The sequence below is a fragment of the Micromys minutus genome (assembly GCF_963924665.1).
Source record: "Micromys minutus genome assembly, chromosome: 2".
Taxonomy (NCBI): Eukaryota; Metazoa; Chordata; class Mammalia; order Rodentia; family Muridae; genus Micromys; species Micromys minutus.
This window is the reverse complement of record NC_137971.1, coordinates 74,767,959-74,786,339: the sequence shown is the minus strand read 5'-3', so window position 1 is coordinate 74,786,339 and position 18,381 is coordinate 74,767,959. Positions and strand designations below refer to the sequence as shown.

The window sequence follows — 18,381 nt, the reverse complement described above, 5'->3', positions numbered from 1 at the left end:
CGCCGCTCGCTCTGCACACGCGCAGCTGGAGACCGCCGAACGATCGAGCAGGGCCGACTAGAGGAGAGAAGTTAGTCGATGAGCGTCCAGGGCGCGGATAGCGGAAGTAGACAAGTCAACCGGAAGTATCCGGAATCCGGTCAGCCTGAGCGACTGACAGGATCTTGAGGTTCAGAGAGGAGGAGGCAGCCATGGAGTTGGGCGAATTGCTGTACAACAAGTCCGAGTACATCGAGACGGTGCGCGTGTGGCGACCCTATTCCCCTTGGCAGTCGCGGGCCTCTCGAGAACTGGACGGTCGCCCATCCTGTCTCTCCCTGCTACACTCGCCCCCGCTCCCTCAGTCCCTTCCTTGGATGACGTAGAGACGCTTCGGGTTTCATCTAATTTTTGTTATTTAGTCGGCGCATGCATGAATTAGGCTCTCTCTCCTCCATCCCCCGTGTGTGTGGGGGAGTGGGGAGGGAAGTATGGGTGTGGGTGGGTGAGTATGCGTATAAATGTATGTGTGAACTTATACACACGTCTGATATTCCTGTAGAAATAATGTCTTCCAGAAGAATACGTAATACATCCTATTCATCCTGATATTAATTACACTTTCAGGCTTCGGGCTCTTGTAAAAATAATATTTCACAGTCCGCTTACATGCTAAGAAGTTACTGTTTTTAATCGTCAACTCATAACGTGTAAACTGCCAGTCTTAGGGTTACTATCATTTTTTTCTGTATGTCTGTGATCATGGGAACGTAATTTTTCTCATTTAGGGCTATGGAACGGGGTGGGGGATTGAATGTACATCTGCCATTAGACCTGTCATTAGATACCAATCCTGAATTCATTCTTGAGCTTTCAGTTGCTCTTTTGATATATTGGATTCAATCTGTAAGCACTCTATATCACTGAGCTATGCCTTCCCCTCCTCCCTCCATGCCTTCCTTCTCTAATTTGTTTTGTGATGGAGCCTCACTTTAAACGTTAGACTATCTCCAAATTCACAAACGTCCTGCCCAGAGCTGTGGCAGTGGGGGTGCAGCATACACTCAGGCCTCATTCCTTTTTAGACTGCCCTCCATTAGAAGGAATTTTCTCTGCAATGTGAGCTTTCTTGATGGAAACCGTTGTCCAGAAATCCTCTCTTTTTTTTTTTCACCCCAGATTTCTGTTTGCTTTTAGGCATCTGGGAACAAAGTTAGTCGCCAGTCTGTTTTGTGTGGAAGCCAGAACATCGTTCTCAATGGCAAGGTGATGCTTGCTTCCTCTGGTTACTGTGTCATTGGGGTACATGAGACAGTGCTGTGTCTCCAACTTGTTCTACATTTCCAGCTCTCTCTCTGTTTTATTTTTTCCTCCAATTAGATTTTTTGACTGCACAAAGATTATCAATGAGGAGAAGCCAGGAAATTAGAGAGCGGCCCATTAGATGGGGAATAAAAAAGCTATAAGGAATAGGGGCGGGGAGGACAGTAACACATGAAATATCACAGGAGGTGGGGGACACACACTAGACATGGGCCACTAGATGGAAGGAGAAGTGTAAGGGGAGGAATTTCATCTGAATGGAACGTGAACACTTTTGTTATTTTCTTCTATATTTATTTAAATGGGGTTTATATTGCATTAAGGATTATGAATTAGAAAGTGGTGGTGGTGGTGGAGGGAAGGATCATAAATCTTTTGTCTCAACAAAATACAGTGGCAGATTGTTCTGCTATGCTGTATTGTGCCCAGAACTACTAGACACAAAACTCTTAAAGAGGCAGTATCTTAAGTATTTTAAAACAGAACTCAGGGAAATGAACTACACTGGTAATTTTTAAATGTATTTTGCTTTATAGACCATTATAATGAATGACTGTATCATCCGAGGAGACCTGGCAAATGTAAGAGTTGGACGCCACTGTGTTGTGAAAAGCCGTAGTGTCATAAGGCCACCATTCAAAAAATTCAGCAAAGGGTATGTGACTTAATTACTTGTTTGCTCCATCCTGTTCCTGGTGATGTTGCCCAGGACCATGATTAGATGTGTAATGAGAAGGTCTGGCCATTTGGGGGCGCTGCAGAGCTCACAATAATGAGCATCACTCTGGGTGTTTGTAACCTTGTTCCCTGTTTGCTGTCGAGTAGAAAAGTCCCTACAAGAAATAGACAAGGAAGCATAGATAGCAAAGCCTGAGTAAAGGGTGAAGCTAGAGTTTGCTCTCACATGTATACCAGAATCGGAGAGTACTGCGAAATTTGGACTTTTCATTTAAAATTAGAGAATGCTCAGGACTGGCGTAGCTTATAGTTTCTTAAACTGCAAGTCATGACCATGTATAAGCATCACATAACTGAATGTGGAGGGCTGTGAAAATTTGGCAACAAATGAAAGGTTTCTGTGTATGTAAAACCAAAAATTAATTCAAAACGAAATACAGAATGAATCCAAAGTTTCTGGCAATACCTGCTCATGGTATATCATCTGACACCACTGCAGCCTCAGTTCTGTGTACAAGCATGCACACTGCACTGTGCAGGACACCGTACAAGCCATACCAATGACTGCTTCCTGAAGTGTCCAGTCAGGTTTGAACTACTGTACAAATTCTAATGTCTTTACTGTACATTTTGCTGCTATTAGGGAAACAATGGTTTAGTTACTGAAAATAAACTTTTAATATTTTTCTACAGTCCATTCCTTAAGATGTAAGTATAAAATTGGTATATACTTGGATTTTAATCATATTAGAATGGTGGGTTATGAGGCTGGAGAGATGGCTCAGTGGTTAAGAGCACCACTGCTCTTACAAAGGACCTGGCTGGCTTACAGCTGCCTATTGTTCCAGTTAGGGACTAGTTCCTTCTTCGGGCCTTCTTGGACTCTTACATGTGTGGGGCGTACATAAACTCATGCAAGCAAATACACATACATAGAGGAATTTTAATCCAGCAAAGGGCTACTCTGGCTGGAATACAGACACACTTTAGGACACACCTTTAATTCCAAACAATTAAGGTAAATATAGTTGTGGAAGGAAAGGCCTGTGCTTGAAAGTGATGTCTAATTGAGAGTCAGACACAGTACCAATAAGAGAAAGATTTGACACACTAGGATATGCCTAACTCTCAGGAGAATAGAGAGGAAAGAGGCAACATAAAGGAAGAGAGGAGAGGAGGCAGTTTTACAGAGATAGGTAGAAGAGAGAACAAGTTAGACATAGGTGAAGACAGAACAATCCAGAGAATGAGAAGGAGCCAGAAATTAGAACAGACTGCCAGATTTAGTATGAGGCTAAGCCGAGTAATTCAGAGGCAGAGAGAGAAGCCAGACTGAGTCAGGAGAGGAGTTTAAGCCAGAACAGCTGAGCTGAACCAGCCAGCCAGAGCTCAGAAAGAACTAGAAAGGCTGAGCTTATTCAGTAGCAAGTCTCAGACTGAAAACATTCTAGGCCTAGATTAAATTGTTTGGAGGTTAGAAGCTTCCAGGACTATGCGTAGGTTAGCAGTAAGCCTCTGAGACAACAATTAGATCAGGAAATTGGAAGATACATCTGCACACATACATATAATACAAATCTTTCCAAACAAAAAATAAAAAAGATTGTGTTTTATGACAGTTGCTCTTTGAGTTGCTGACTTGAATTCATTAAAAGGAAAAGTTAGTCGATGTATTTTGTCTTGAGATTAGGACATACTTTTCCAGTAGTTTCTGAAATGGCTTTAAACTTACCTGCCATTTTGTAGTAAGTATTTATGCACAGTGGCTTTCTTAGCATTGATAATTATAAAATAGAGTATCAGTCAACTCTGAGCAACAGTGAAGATGCTCTGTTTTGTTATCAGATACCCAAGCAAGACCTAATTATGTAAAAATAAATGAACACACCACAGCATGCATACTTGCTTTTGTCTTTAATAATGGCAAGCTTATATGTATATCAGAGTTTTGTTTTAAAATAAAATTCTCTATGATTTACAGTGAGATTGGACACATTCAGATCACTATGACCATAGGTTCCTTATGATCTATTACCAGTAAATATTTGTGTGTGTTTGTTTGAGATAGGTCTAGTGGATCTCAGTCTGGTCTTGAATCTCCTAGTTTGCCTCATTCAACCACCTAAGTGCTGGGGTAATAGGTGTGTGCAACAACACTCAGCTTAAATGTTTCACTAGGAAACCTATATAATTGTATACCTGGATTCACATAAAAAACAATTTGTTGGGTAAAAAGGTATCAGGAATAGAAAAGGTTTAGGAGGGTTTGCTGTAGACTGATATGATCCAGGAACTTTTGTTGCACAAGAGGAAGAGACCTAAAATACTAAAAATTAACAAAGTTTAAACAAATCTTGAGTCTTGGCTGATATATTCCATGACTTACAAAATATTCCTTGTAGAACAGGGCTGGAGGAGTTAGTGAGCAAACAACTACTTTACATCTCATCTGTCCCACAGATTTAAACTGTGGCTTAGGGGCTTGGCTCAGTGATTCAGAGTGCGTACTGTTCTGTCAAAGGTTCAGATCACAGCATTAGCATTAGGTAACCTATAACTCCAGAGTTTGATAAATGCTGTTATAGAAACATTGTCAGTGATATTTGAGGAATTACAGAGAATGGGGATAAGGTTAGATGTCTGGAAGAAGCTTAGATAACTCCAATTCATCCTTCAAGTCTTGACTCAAATATAGTCTTTTTGTCTTGTTTTGTTTTGGAGATAGGCTCTCACTGTGCATCTCTGGCTGTCCTGGATCTCACAGAAATATATGAGACCAGGCTGACCTTGAACTCACAGAGATGTGCCTTCCTATGCCACACAAATGCCAGGATTAAAGATGTGAGCCACCAACCACATCTGGCTTTAAATTCCACTCTATTAGGCCTGGAGCCCATGTCTAGGTAATGTGTCCTAGTTATGTGCTGTCACTTTAGATCAGGGATGTGACTAGTTATGTATGAGGTCCTTTACTCCATCTGGTGTCTTCTTGATTCTACATTCCTCATACAACAGATCTGTGTGCTTACATTGTATCCCCAGTTCCTAGCAGAGTCTGGGACATAGTAGGAACTTAGTAAATATAGTAGATGATTAAAGTTTAAGAATGTTCAGAACTAAAACTTTTTTTAAGATCTGGGAATATAAAGTACTTGTTTGGCATACATAAGGGCTGGGTTCCATCTCAGCACCATATGAATGGGGTATGATGGCACAAAGCTCAAGTTCAGAGGCAAGAGGATCATCTGAAGGTTATCTTCTGCTACATAACAAATTGAAGACAGCTTGGGCTACATGAAACCCTTTTTTCTCCCCTAGACCCCCAGTTAGTTAGTTAGTTAGTTAGTTAGTTAATTTGTTCTTTGTTTGTTTTTGCTGTCTGTTTGTCATCCAAACTGATAGTCTATGAACTTGTCAGTCCTAGAAACAGATTACTAAGCATGATGTGTGAGCTTTGTCAAAGAAAGCAGGAATGGGTCAGTACCTGCCCACTTTGATCTGCTTTGGAGAACCTACTCCTCCTGCTTTATTGTTTCCTTGCACAATCCAGGAATCCTGATTTTGAATTGCTGCCTGATTTGGTTTTAACAATTGGAATATTTGTGACCTGAGGATTGTTTTCTTGCAAGGAATAGTTTTATTAAGTAAGACATGACAAAAACTGAGGACATGGTACCTGCCTATAACCCCACTGCTCAGGAAGCTGAGTCAGGAGGATGAAGGGGTGAAGGTCATCCTGGACTATGTGACAAATTCTAGGTTAGCCTAGACAACGTAGAAAGAGTATCTGTTAAGTCTGGGCCTGGTGATGAATGTTCATAATCCCAGAGCTTGGGAGGAAGACACAGGAGGATCTTAGTGAGTTTGAGGCCATTTTTCAATCAATCTATAAATAAATGTATGTATGTATGTTGCGGTTATGGTCTATAGTTTTGTAAACCTTAACCCAAACTCCATCACCTTGCTCTTTCTTGATTTATCTTCTTTTCCTTTTTAGTGTTGCATTCTTTCCTCTGCATATTGGGGATCATGTCTTTATTGAGGAAGACTGTGTGGTGAACGCTGCCCAGATTGGTTCTTATGTTCACGTTGGGAAGAACTGTGTGATTGTGAGTATAATATTCACTCCACTAAGTAGCTTCATTTCTTCTCTGTCTTCCCCTTCCCACCCCGTCGGTAGAACTCTGTCCCTGTACTGGGAGATGAATCATTTCCAGTTTTCTAGGGTTAAGATTTTCTTACTAGATTTGGATTTTCCCCCAAGCATTAATAATAATGGCTAGTGGGCTGAGGAACTAGCTCAGGTGTCAAATGCATATGTAGTTTATACAAGCTTTGGATTTGATTCTTCAACACCGCAACAACACAAACACTCACCCAAAATAAAACCAAGTAATAATAGCCTCTATTGACACTCTTCCATATGATGTTAAACACTTTCCCTGGCCTAAGGGCTCAGTTGGTAAAGTACCAGTCATTCAGGAATGAGGACCTGAGTTCCATCCTGGAACCCACGTAAAGACTCAATGGTATCACACATTTGTAAGCACTGGGGAGGCAGAAGCAGACAGACTACTGACCAACCAGCCTATTTGCCAAGCACCAGAGCAAGGAGAGACCGTGTGTCATGAAAAACAAGTTGGATGGTGCCTGAGGACCAATACTGGAGGTTAACAGCTGGCTTCTGTGTGAATGTGCACACGCACATGTCCTGACGTGAACACATACATGCGTTCACACATAAATGAATATACATACAAAACTTCTTTTCCATCATTTACTTCATTTAGTATTCGTAAACACACAAGGGTTATTATTCCTGTTTACTGCTGAGAGTATTGGGATCCATAGATACTAAATATTAGGATAGGTGGGGCTGTCGCAGACAAATCACACCATGCAGTAGGTCTCACGTGGGAAGTTTATTGGCAGAGGCAGCCTCTAGGAGAGAGTAGAAGGAAAGAAACGACTGGTATGGGGGCGATAGGTCTTTTATCTGGGCTGTGACTCATGTGCAAAGGGACACAGGAGCAGCGCTATAACCTGGTCTCTGGATCCAGGAGCTGGCTGTAAAGTCCACAGATGTGTCTAATGCTAACACTAAGGGATTTGACAAAGGCAGTGGTAGAGCTACAATTAAATATACATACCATTTGAATAGCTGTGCTGCCCATTGGACTCTTTGTTGCCTTGCCTCATAAAATTTACAGTGTGCTAAAGATGAAGGGTATTGTCTTAGTTAGGTTCGCATTGCTGTGAAGAGACACCATGACCAAGGCAACTCTTATAAGGACAACATTTAATTGGGATTGGCTTACAGGTTCAGAGGTACAGTCCATAATCATCATGGCAGGAACATGATAGCATCCAGGTAGGCATGGTACTGGAGAATGAGCTGAGAGTTCTACATCTTGTTCTGAAGGCAAACAGAATACTGCTCTCTCCAGGCAGCAGCTTATCCCCACAGTGTCACACTTCCTCCAAGAAGGCCACACCCACTCCAACAAGGCCACACCTCTCAATACTGCCACTCCCTAGGTCAAGCATATCCAAACCACCACAGATATGATGGACAGATTGAAACTAGTACAGAAGACAGTGTTAGCTTGGGCAGTTCAAGAGAGGGATTGTTGTGTGAGGGTCAGTATCACCAAAAGGCATATTGTTAGGGGACTGCAGGTAGTGCAGGGAGCAGATAGGCCTCCAGTTCAGCGGCACAGTCGTGATGCATGTTTTTGATCCCAGCACTTTGAAGGCAGATATAGATGGATCTCTGAGTTCAAAGCCAGTCCAGTCTGCAGAGCCAATCAGAACAGCCAGGGCTATGTAAAAAAACCCTGTCTTGACAAAAATCATAACAAAAACAAATAAACAAACAAGTTGATGTCAAATAGATGAAAGGAGAATAATGATTACAGGAGAAGCTAGAAGGAAATGGAATGAGGACACTAGCAAGGAGAATGTTCTAGTGTGCAGCACAGCAGAGGCCACACTCTACAACAACTTACTTTATACTTTAGAACCTGAAGAGGCACTGGAAGGCTCTAAACATCAAGTGATTAGACAATTAAAATTTCATTTCCATTGATTTGATCAGCACACATTGTGCTCTGAAGTATCACACTATCACTTACAAATACATACAGTTATTACACTGGTTATTACATACTGCTGCCAGAAATTGAACCCCTGCCCTGTGTATCCCTGCAAGTATTCTATCCTGAGCTATGTTTCTAACACTTAAATTGCTTTTTAAAAATTTGTTTTATTTTAAGACAGGGCCTGGCTAAGTTGCTATGTACTAGACAAGGACTAGACTTGCAAGAATGCCACTACTGTCCCAACATTCCAAGAAGCTGGGCTATAAACCTGTTTCACTGTTCCTGGCAAGATACTCTGTACTTGTACCTCTTTTCCGAATATTACTTCTTAGTATAGCTCCTGATGATTGTTCAGTGTGAGCAATACTTGTTAAATGTTGGCAATTTTTAAAGCCCTTTAAACTTCTGAGTCTTTAGAATGTAGACTCTCAGAGCTAAAGCCTACCTGCCTCTGTGGCACAAAGACTTTCCTATAGTGCCTCATGTGACGTTCCAGTAATGGCTTACTGTGGAAGGTGTAAATTGGAATTGCAAACAGCATCTCAGGCATTATGGTGCATCAGCTTTATGCTAGTTACATCCAGTCCTGGTTGGCTTGATGTCCTGCTTCCAGGATGAGGGACATATGAAGCATTTATTTTAACTTGGCTTACACAAAGTCAGCCAGGTCAGAGTAAAGTGAGCAGTAGAGCTACAGCTCCTGATTCCTCCTTGAGGGAGAATGAAGATGCCCTTTGCCTTTTACCTCCTTAGCTATTACACTCATGTCTTAAAGCTGTCTGTATTCTTCATACTGTTGTGAATTAATTCCTGTGCTCACCATGTTCCTGAAATTCAGTGAAACTCTGTTTCTCTAATAGGCATGGTTAAGTAGAGGACAGAGCAGGCTGTATGGTGGCTGTCAGTAAGTGGTGAGAGGATCCCGTCCTACTGCATTTTTCTACGGCCCTTTGTCTATGGATCCCAACATGGGAATGTACCGTGCTTTACTAAGTACATTCTATATCCTTGTGCTTAGTCTTGGGAATTTGGACTGTAGGCATGACCCACAGCCTTAGATGACATCACCTTGTTGTTCACCAGGGGAGATAGTGGATATCTTCGAAAATACCAAAGCTACATAATGAATGAGAACTGTGGGGGGAGAATCAACATCTGCATTTACAACTTGCTTCTGAACCAGACACACCAGCTGTTGCCAGTCTTTTTGTACATCCAGTTGGAGACAGCTTAAGCATTCATGGAATTCAGGCATTGCAGCTAGGAGTAGATAGGAGGGTTTTCTTTTTTCTTTTTCTTTTTTTAAACCAGGTTTGGTGGTGCACACCTTTAATCCCAACACTGAATGGGGATAGAGGCAAGTGGATCTGTTAGGTTAGCCTGGTCTACAAAGCAAGTTCCAGGACATCCAGGGCTATTATACAGAGAAACCCTGTCTCCTTAAACAAAAATAATTATTTGTGTATGGGTGCTTGCCTGCATGTGTATCTGTGCATTGCGTGTCTCCTAGGAGACTGCTAAGGTCAGAAGAGGATATAAGATTCCCTGGAACTGGAGACAGTTGTGAGCCACAGCTGTCCTAGAAATTGAACCTGGTTCTTTGGAAGAGAGCTGAGTGCTTTTAGCTGCTGAGCCATCCCTGTGGCCTGCTGGGTTTTGTTTTAAACCAAGATGTTTAAAACAAACAAGATGGGTGTCTCACTAATAGCTGGTCTGTGCTTACCAAGACATCTGTTTGCCTGTGCTTCCTGCATGCTGGGATTAAAGTTGGCTTCTCCCTGTTAAAGTAACTTTTATTTGCCAAATGTAATTGTCTTGGTAGCTTACTGCTAAATAAGTTCACCCTTTCTAGTTCCTTCTGAACTCTAGCTGGCAGATTCAACTCAGATGTTTTGGCTCAAACTCCTTTTCAAGTTGATTGATTCAAACTGGCTTCTCTCAGTTTCTCAGCGAATTACTCTGCTTGGCTTCAAACTAACACTGGCAATTTGTTCTAATTTTCTGGCTTTTTCTCATTCTTTGGCTCATTCTGTCTTCACCTGTGTCTAACTTGTTCTCTCTGCAACCTGTCTCTATAAAACTGTCCTGATAAAACCTGCCTCTAAACTGAGCTCAGTGAAACTTAGCTGCACTGACTTTGATTGCACTCAACTAAACTGCACGTACCTGCACCAACCAAGCTGACTGAGCTGAACTGATTCTCTCTGCTGCTCTTCAGTAGCCTCTCTTGTCTGTTCTAATGAGAGTTGGGCGTATCCCATCTCTGACTCATTCTGCCAAATCTTTCTCTGATTTTTCACTTTGTCTGCCCCTCAATTAGACGTCACTCTTAAGCATGGATGCTTCCTTCTACAAACTAATCTTTTCTTTATGGTTTGGGATTAAAAGTGTGTACTAAGAATGTGTCTGTATTCTGGCCAGAAGAATTAAAGGTATGTGCCCTGTTTGCATTCCAGCTGGATCACATAGACCTAGGTCTTTGGATGTGATCCCTTGCCAGAGCAGCCATATTACTGGATTAAAATAATTTCTTTACAGCTATTATTTCTGGTGATAGAACCTTTTTTAACATTTTCATTTAGGAAGCTGGAAAGATGGCTTAGCAGTTAAAATCACTGACTGTTCTTCCAGAGGACCCAGAGTCAATTTCTAGCACCCACATAATTAATGGCTTACCACCATCTATAATTCTAGCTTTAGGACCTCCAGAGGCACCAGGAGACAAAATATCAATACATTTAAATAAATAAAACTTTGAAAGATTTCATTTGCACCATACTTTTTTCTCATGGAAATACGTGGGCTTTTCAAGATACACTGTGAGTTTACAAGCTCAAGTAAAGGCAGTCAGTGGGCTGGAGAGATGACTCCTTAGTGTTTCCTGTGTATGGTGCAGAACCTGAGCTTCAATCTCCAGCAGCATGTAGAAGCTGCACATGGTGGCCCATGCCTGTAATCTCAGTGCTTAGGAGAGGTGCAGACAGTGCTGGGGCTCAGTGGACAGGTAGTCTAGCTAGAACAGTGGACTCTAGGCTCAATTTAAGAGTTTGTCTTTTGAAAAAAGGTTGAAAATTACCACTTTCCTGATATAAATTTGTGTCCTCCACATAAGTATGCATAACACACACACACACACACACAATTCTAAAAGATCTTTAAAGAATGGATCTTTGATTTGCTCAGTGAGTAGCCAACCCAAGGCATAGGTTTAAACAGTATCCATTGATTTTCCCTAAACCTAACAAATGAGTTTTTTCATGCCATATTTCTTGCCTTTAAACTGCTGTGGATTATGGAAGAATTGAAGAAAATGGTACCACTGTATAAAGTTAAATATAAGGTGTGGTCTAAATAGTCAAATAGCTATCTCCTGGGGACAAACAAATTGACTAATATCATGTACTTAAGAATATTTGTCAAGATTTTGTCTTTTGGAATTAACAAGAGAACAGACAAGTAACCCTTAAATAGGCAGGTGCCCAGCCAGATGTGTTAGATTAGCTAATATAAAGTGAGAGTCCAGAAGTAGCTCCTAGTTCTGTACTCACAAGATCCAAGGTTCATTAGATACCATGAAACAAGCCTTCATCCCTTTTCTCTTTCTTCTGGAGCTTACTTCCTGGCAGTGCTGGATGCTGCTATGGGTATCCTTCCGTCTTCTGGGAACTCTTCTAGAAAGTGCTTCATTTCCCTGTCATCCCTGCAAAAACCCATGGTTGAGGCTCAGTAGACTTAAGTTGGCTCATGTGCTAGTTCCCTAACCCAGGGCCTGGAGTCTATGTATGGGCTAGAGGTAAAGCTTGTGGACCAGGATGGGGGTGGGTAGTGCCCACTGCAAAAAGCTTCTGTAACCAGAAGAAAAAGGCAGCAAAACAGCAGATGCTACTAGGTCAAGTAGAAGAGGAAAAAAACTCTCAGAAGAAAAAGGTTTGTCTAATGTCTAATGCCTAAAATAATATATATTATCTATAGTGTTCATGCACATGTCCAAACACACACACGTACACACACGCGCATACACCCTTTACTCTTTACTGTCAGATTCTACTTGAAGTATATAATTTCAACCAAACACCCTGTCATTATCCTGACATAAGAAACCGTGAGTACCTAGGTTTGAAGATGTGTGCTATTTGTCCTCACACTCCAGAGGTAGAAGCAGTTGGTTCTCTGAGTTCGAGGCTGGCCTGGTTGACATAGCAAATTCCAGGCCAAGTAGGGATAAAATAATGAGACACTGCCATAAAAATACTCGTGAGTAGAGAGAATATAGAACGGCCTCCACACAGCACACTAATCAAGCTTTACTCCATGTCTTGATCAATATCTATTAACGAGATTATAATTTCAGGGTCGCCGGTGTGTCTTGAAAGACTGCTGCAAAATTCTTGACAATACAGTATTACCTCCGGAAACTGTGGTCCCCCCATTCACTGTCTTCTCTGGCTGTCCAGGTAATGTTGATGTTAATATGTTTATTTCAACTTCCTTAAAACTGTTTTCTATCACTAAAGTAATACATAAGACATTTGTCTCTGATACGTGATTTAGCAACAAAATACCTATAAAAGGCATATGAATACGTTTCTTTGGTGGGGGTGGTGTTTGTATTTTGAGACAGTGGTCTCACTGTGTAGCTTTGGCTGGCCTAGAACTCACTATGCAGACTAGGCTGCCCTTAAACTCAAAGAGATCTGACTGCATGTACCTCCTGAGTGCTTGGATTAAAAGCATGCACCACCACACCCAGCAAGCAAGCTGTACTTGGAATCAATAACTGGATTCACATTTTTTCCAAAAAAGGAAATTACCTGAAACAAAGAAGAATCAAGACCCAGACTGGAAGATTGCAGTGTGAATGTTGCTATCACAGTAGAGTGATTTGAAATATGGTGCTTGTGTGGGGAAAGAAGAGAAAGTCTTAGATCCACATTCGGTAGAGAGATTTCCGGACTGCCTTTGAAGGGTTTCCTCTCAGGTTTGCTGTGAGGGCTAGAGTGAGGGCTCGGTGTAAGAGCACTTATGCTCTTACACACGACCTGGTGTTCACTCCTGGCACCCATATGGCAGCTCAACTTTTTGTAATTTCATTTCAAGGGGATTCAGCCCCCTCTTCTGGGCTGTGCAGTAGTCAGCTGCACACAAGGTATACAGACATACATGCAAATACAACACCTGTATGCATAAAAATAAATAATAGCATTAAAAGGAAAAGGTTGCTATGGAACAAATTTGCCACCAGCACATGGGAAGGACAAAGAAGCATTTCTCTCTTGCCTGGGCTCTGAGTGGACCAAAGAGAAAGGAAAATCTCCTTAGAAATAAATGGGCTTCATCTTCTTAATATATTTATGTTCTTTAGTACCAGCTTCTATTTTTTTTTAAAGATTTATTTATTTTATGTATATGAGCACACTGTAGCTGTCATCAGACACACCAGAAGAGGGCATCAGATCTCATTACAGATGGTTGTGAGCCACCATGTGGTTGCTTGGAATTGAACTCAGGACCTCTGGAAGAGCAGTCAGTGCTCTTAACTGCTAAATCATCTCTCCAGCCCTAGTACCAGCTTCTTATGGTCACTGAACACTAATGACAGAAGACAAGGAAGCCATTCTGGTATTTCAGATGAAAGAAATAAAGACTATTTCTGAAAAAGCCCAGCTACATGTGATCAGCTAGGTCTCTGTACATGAGCAAACTGAGTCTGGAAGATGTGCTGTTCCCAGTGTCAAATCTATGTCCAGCACCAAAGACCCCTCCCTCATTTAGAGCCTAAGCTTCTTGTACTGTGATAAGATACTTTTGATGTTTCTTTTGAGTAGTTTCACAAATACTAGACATTAGGGTACCTTATTGGCAGGCACTTACATTTTGAATTCAGACATGTGGGCTTGCAGGAAATCTGGCACATTAATGGATAGCTACATGAGATAAAATGGAACCATGAAGCAAGACAAACTAGAAACCAGGATGGATCTTGATGAGAAGCCACAAGCTCAGATGCTACTGCAGCCAGGCAAATAGTGCAGTGACAGGTGGGTCTCTATGAGCTCAAGGCCAGCCTGGTTCACATAATGAGTTCCAGAACAGCTGGGACTACATAGAAACCTTGTCTCAAACAAAACAAAAATACCATGAAGTTTGAACATGTTTGCAAACCTCACATGCACTTTTTATTTGTAGAGTGCCTATAAGAATTCTGAGAGGTTTTTGTTTTTGTTTTTATTTTTGTGAATATATAAAATATGTAGGTGTGCTTATATGTTTGAATAGATAATATAGGTATTTGAAACTGTACCTATGTAAGTGAAATCAAACTATTTTCTCTGTACTACTTGGAAACTACCCTTTCTTTACTTAGCAGTATTCCATACTATTGTGGTAGATAGAGAACTACATCATTCCTCTTAAGGGTTACAGATTTCACACACTGCATAGATGAATTTAACACAAAGCATTGAATCAGTCCCATAGTATAATGGATCATTAGAAGGTGAGCTTGGGCACTATTATAAACTGCTGTCCTAACATTCTTTTACATGTATTGTACAATTTGGCACAGTTATCTCTGACATACATTCTTAGAAGTTGACTTATGAGCCACAGGGTATAAAATGCTGAAAACTTTGCCGACTTTTTATTTTATGTGTATGTGTCCTTGCCTGCATATATCTCTGCACTACATGCATGAAGCACCCAGACCCAGAGTTACACATTGTTGTTAGCTGCCATGTGGGTGCTGGTACTGAACCTAGGACCTCTGTAAGTTAGTGCTCTTAACTGCCAAGCCCTCGCCAGCCCTCTGCTACATATTTTTAAAGTACATGAATGGAAACAGCAGCTACAGTACTTCTGTTGAAGAAAGATTGTTGTTGTTGTTTTGAGACAAGTTTCCTGTGTAGCCCTGGCTGTCCCGGAATTCACTGTGTAGATGAGGCTGTCCTGTAACTCAGAGATCTGCCTGCCTCTGTCTCCCAAGAGCTGGGATTAAAGTTGTGCACCCCCACATCCTGAAATTCTGAACCATGCTTGTTCCGTCATGGACTGTTCTGTTGTCCTCTTTTGATTAATCTGTACCCAGTATCACTGCTTTGGTGGATTGCGTGTCACTGTAGGAAAGGGAGGACAGTTCTTCCTCAGGGATGAGAATAAGGCTCAGTGGGGCTCACTGTTGAGTCTGGGGACAGGAAGCCCTTGTGTAGAATAACTCACAGCAGTCAGAGATGCCTTTCCTCTTTGGATTTTGTACATGTTCTGACTTCTTCCAGATGGACTCTGTTTCTTCATTTGAGACCTGTAGTGTTTGGTTCCCAAACAGACTCAGACCTTTCAGAACATGTATGTAGTCAACAGTCTTGTTAGGCTGAAGATGAAGGACCTCAAAGTTAGATCCTCACAATAGCATGCAGAAGTCTGTAGACTTTGCACAAATGGTAGGGTTACAGGCCTCCCTGGTTCCCGTGCTTGACTGGGTCTCTCTTTCTTCAGGACTCTTCTCAGGGGAACTCCCAGAGTGCACACAGGAGCTGATGATCGATGTCACCAAAAGCTACTATCAGAAGTTTCTACCCCTAACACAAGTCTAATGCCTCTGCTTCATATCTTTAATTCTTTTGAACTCTAAGACGAACCTGGAGATAAAGAGAGCAGTTGGTGACCACAAGAACTGTCGTGTTTCTGACAACTTCTGCTCTCCTGTTGTTGTTGTTGTTTTTTTTTTTTTTTGTTTTTGCTTTTTTGTTTTTAATTTAGATTTTTTTTTCAATCTCCTATGGCTCTGAGCACTTAAGAATTTAGTAAGAAGGCTCAAGAGATGACTCAGTGGTTAAGCATGCTGGTTGCTCTTCCAGAGGACCCAGGTTCAGTTCCCAGCACTCATATGGTCCTACAACTGTCTGTAACTTCAGTTCCAGAGGATCTGATGGGTTTCTGGCTTCCATGGTCATCAGAGATACACGTGGTTAAAGGCATATATGCAGCCAAAATATTTCTTCACATAAAATAATGAACTTTTTAAAAAGGAATTTTAATAAGAGCATCTGGAAGAGTTGTCTTTACACACTGTGCTTACACCTAATCTGTCAGCAGTCCCATACCATTGTCTGAGGAGGACAGGAAGATCTGTTGCTAACATTCCAGCCCTGTGGTCCTGCAGATGGCTGGAACCTGCCTGGCATGGTCCTGCAGAGCGGTAGCCCCATCTCAGCATTGGGGTCACATGACCAAGTACTGCTCACAACCCTGTTCTAACCTCAGTGCACGAGGTCCACACAGATATCATTCCATGTTCCTGCTGCTAATATGGGACCACTAGCCACAATTCCTCATACCCTGGGGAAAGTGTGATGTCAGAGCCCAGGTTCCTGTTGGTGGTTAGAACATGAGGAAAAGAGATAGGCCATGGTGGCTTGTATCCATCATCCTAGTACCTGGGAGGTAAAGGCAGGAGGAGTAAGAGCTATCTAGTGAGCTCACATTTGCCTGGTGTGCTACATGAGACCCTGCTTCAAAACAACAAAAATAAAGTCAGTGAAAGTAAGAAAAATGGGAGCAGGTGGTATCCGTTCTTGTTTCAGGATGGCCTTAGTTGTCCTAAAGTAGTTAATAAAAGACTTAAACATTCTGGTTTAGGCTCATTCATTTAAAGAGGGGAGCCTACACTGCAGATTCTGCTTCTGCAAAACCCCAGGTTTAGAGGTCTTCGGTATGGATGGCTGAGTCAGGTCCTCTTCACCAAAAACGAGTGTCTGTTAGCCTTGCTCTCTAGAAGCATTTGTTCTGTCTGGTATTTGTTAACACTCTCATGCTTCAGACTAAAATATTTGTACTTGATGTCAGCCTCACGTATGTATGAGAGGCTTTTTAAGTCATCCTGTGAACACAGAGCCTGAGAAAGTGGCATTGCCAGTGCCCCTGATGGATAGCATACCCCTCCTGGTTCTGCTCTGAGCCCTTGGTTTACAGTGAAGGACTTGGTCAACTGAGTGCTCTCAGAGACAATGGCCAAATAGTTCAGCACTGAAGGGCAGGACCTAGCAGGGGCCTTCTTGATTTCCACCTTGGTGGGGTTGGCAGAAAAACTCGGCTCTAAATCCAATTCAAAGTGCTTTCTATTTGTCTTTTTTTTTTTCATGTGTTATCAACAAGTCCAAAGTGGTTGCTTCCTCGTGTCAGTTGGTACAGTCAGCATGATGTTGTCAATATAATGACCCAATGTGATATTTTGTGGAAGAAACCGATGATCAAGATCCCTTCAAATTATGTTACAACATAGTGCTGGAGAATTACTATTCCCTTGAGGTAACACTGAAGGTACACTGCAGGCTTTGGCAATTGAAAGCAAATTGCTTCTAGGGGTCTTTATGGACAGGCATTTGCTAGATGTTTTAGTTAGGGTTTCTGCTGCTGCTAGAAAACACCATGACCAAAAAGCAAGTTGTGGAGGAAAGGGTTTATTCATCTTACACTTCCATGTTGCTGTTCATCACCAAAGGAAGTCAGGACGGGAACTCAAACAGGGCAGGAACCTGGAATCAAGAGCTGATGCAGAGGACATGGAGGGGTGCTGCTTTTTGGCTTGCTCCCCATAGCTTGCCCCACCTGTTTTCTTATAGAATCCAGGACCACCAGCCCAGGGAGGCTCTACCTACAATAGGCTATACTCTCCCACTCTCCCACTTGATCACTAAATAAGAAAATGCCATACGGCTGGATCTCATGGAGGCATTTGCTTACCTGAAGCTCCTTCCTCTCTGATGTCAAGTTGATAAAAAACCAGTGTACACCAGATCAATACCTGCATACCATATACCATGAAATTTGTTAATCTGCTCAAGTAAGGACACCACATCTGGTACTGCAGATGCACTTGAGTGAGTTTTTGAAAGTCAGCTGCTATTCTCCACAATGCATCTGTCTTCTGCTCTGGCCAGATAGAAGAGTAAAGGAGAGATGTGTTGGAAACCACCATCTCTTGTATCTTTCAAGTCTTAGATGATGACACTAATTTCTGCAGTTCCTTCAGGGATACAATACTGTTTTTGAATCACTATTTTCCCTGGCAGAGGTAACTCTAAAAGCTTCCATTTACCCTTTCCAACCATGATGCTCTTATTCTACAGGTCAGGGAACCAATGTAAGAATTGTGCCAACTTCTAAGTATATCTATCCCAATTATACATTCTAGGACCAGGGAAAAATATATATGGAGCTTATTAGATTGGCTTACAGGCTGTGGTCCAGGTAGCTCAAAAATAGGTGTTTACCAACAGAAGGTTGAGGAATCCAGCAGTTGTTT

General features: G+C 41.8%; 1 protein-coding gene across 1 annotated transcript; it reads left to right on the top strand.

Moving 5' to 3' along the window:
• The first annotated feature begins 108 nt into the window (after positions 1-108).
• On the top strand, positions 109-16,688 carry DCTN5 (dynactin subunit 5). The gene is made up of 6 exons (XM_080911651.1): positions 109-239; positions 1,177-1,245; positions 1,839-1,957; positions 5,978-6,089; positions 12,433-12,535; positions 15,573-16,688. The coding sequence occupies exons 1-6, from the start codon at positions 192-194 to the stop codon at positions 15,668-15,670; spliced, it is 549 nt and encodes a 182-aa protein (XP_080767777.1). The 5' UTR covers positions 109-191; the 3' UTR covers positions 15,671-16,688.
• The last annotated feature ends 1,693 nt before the right edge of the window (positions 16,689-18,381 follow it).

Coding starts and splice junctions, on each gene's coding strand:
- DCTN5 (XM_080911651.1), top strand. CDS start 192: ATGGAGTTGGGCGAATTGCTGTACAACAAGTCCGAGTACATCGAGACG. Junction 240..1,176: donor AGTCCGAGTACATCGAGACG/GTGCGCGTGTGG, acceptor GTTTGCTTTTAG/GCATCTGGGAACAAAGTTAG. Junction 1,958..5,977: donor TTCAAAAAATTCAGCAAAGG/GTATGTGACTTA, acceptor TTTCCTTTTTAG/TGTTGCATTCTTTCCTCTGC.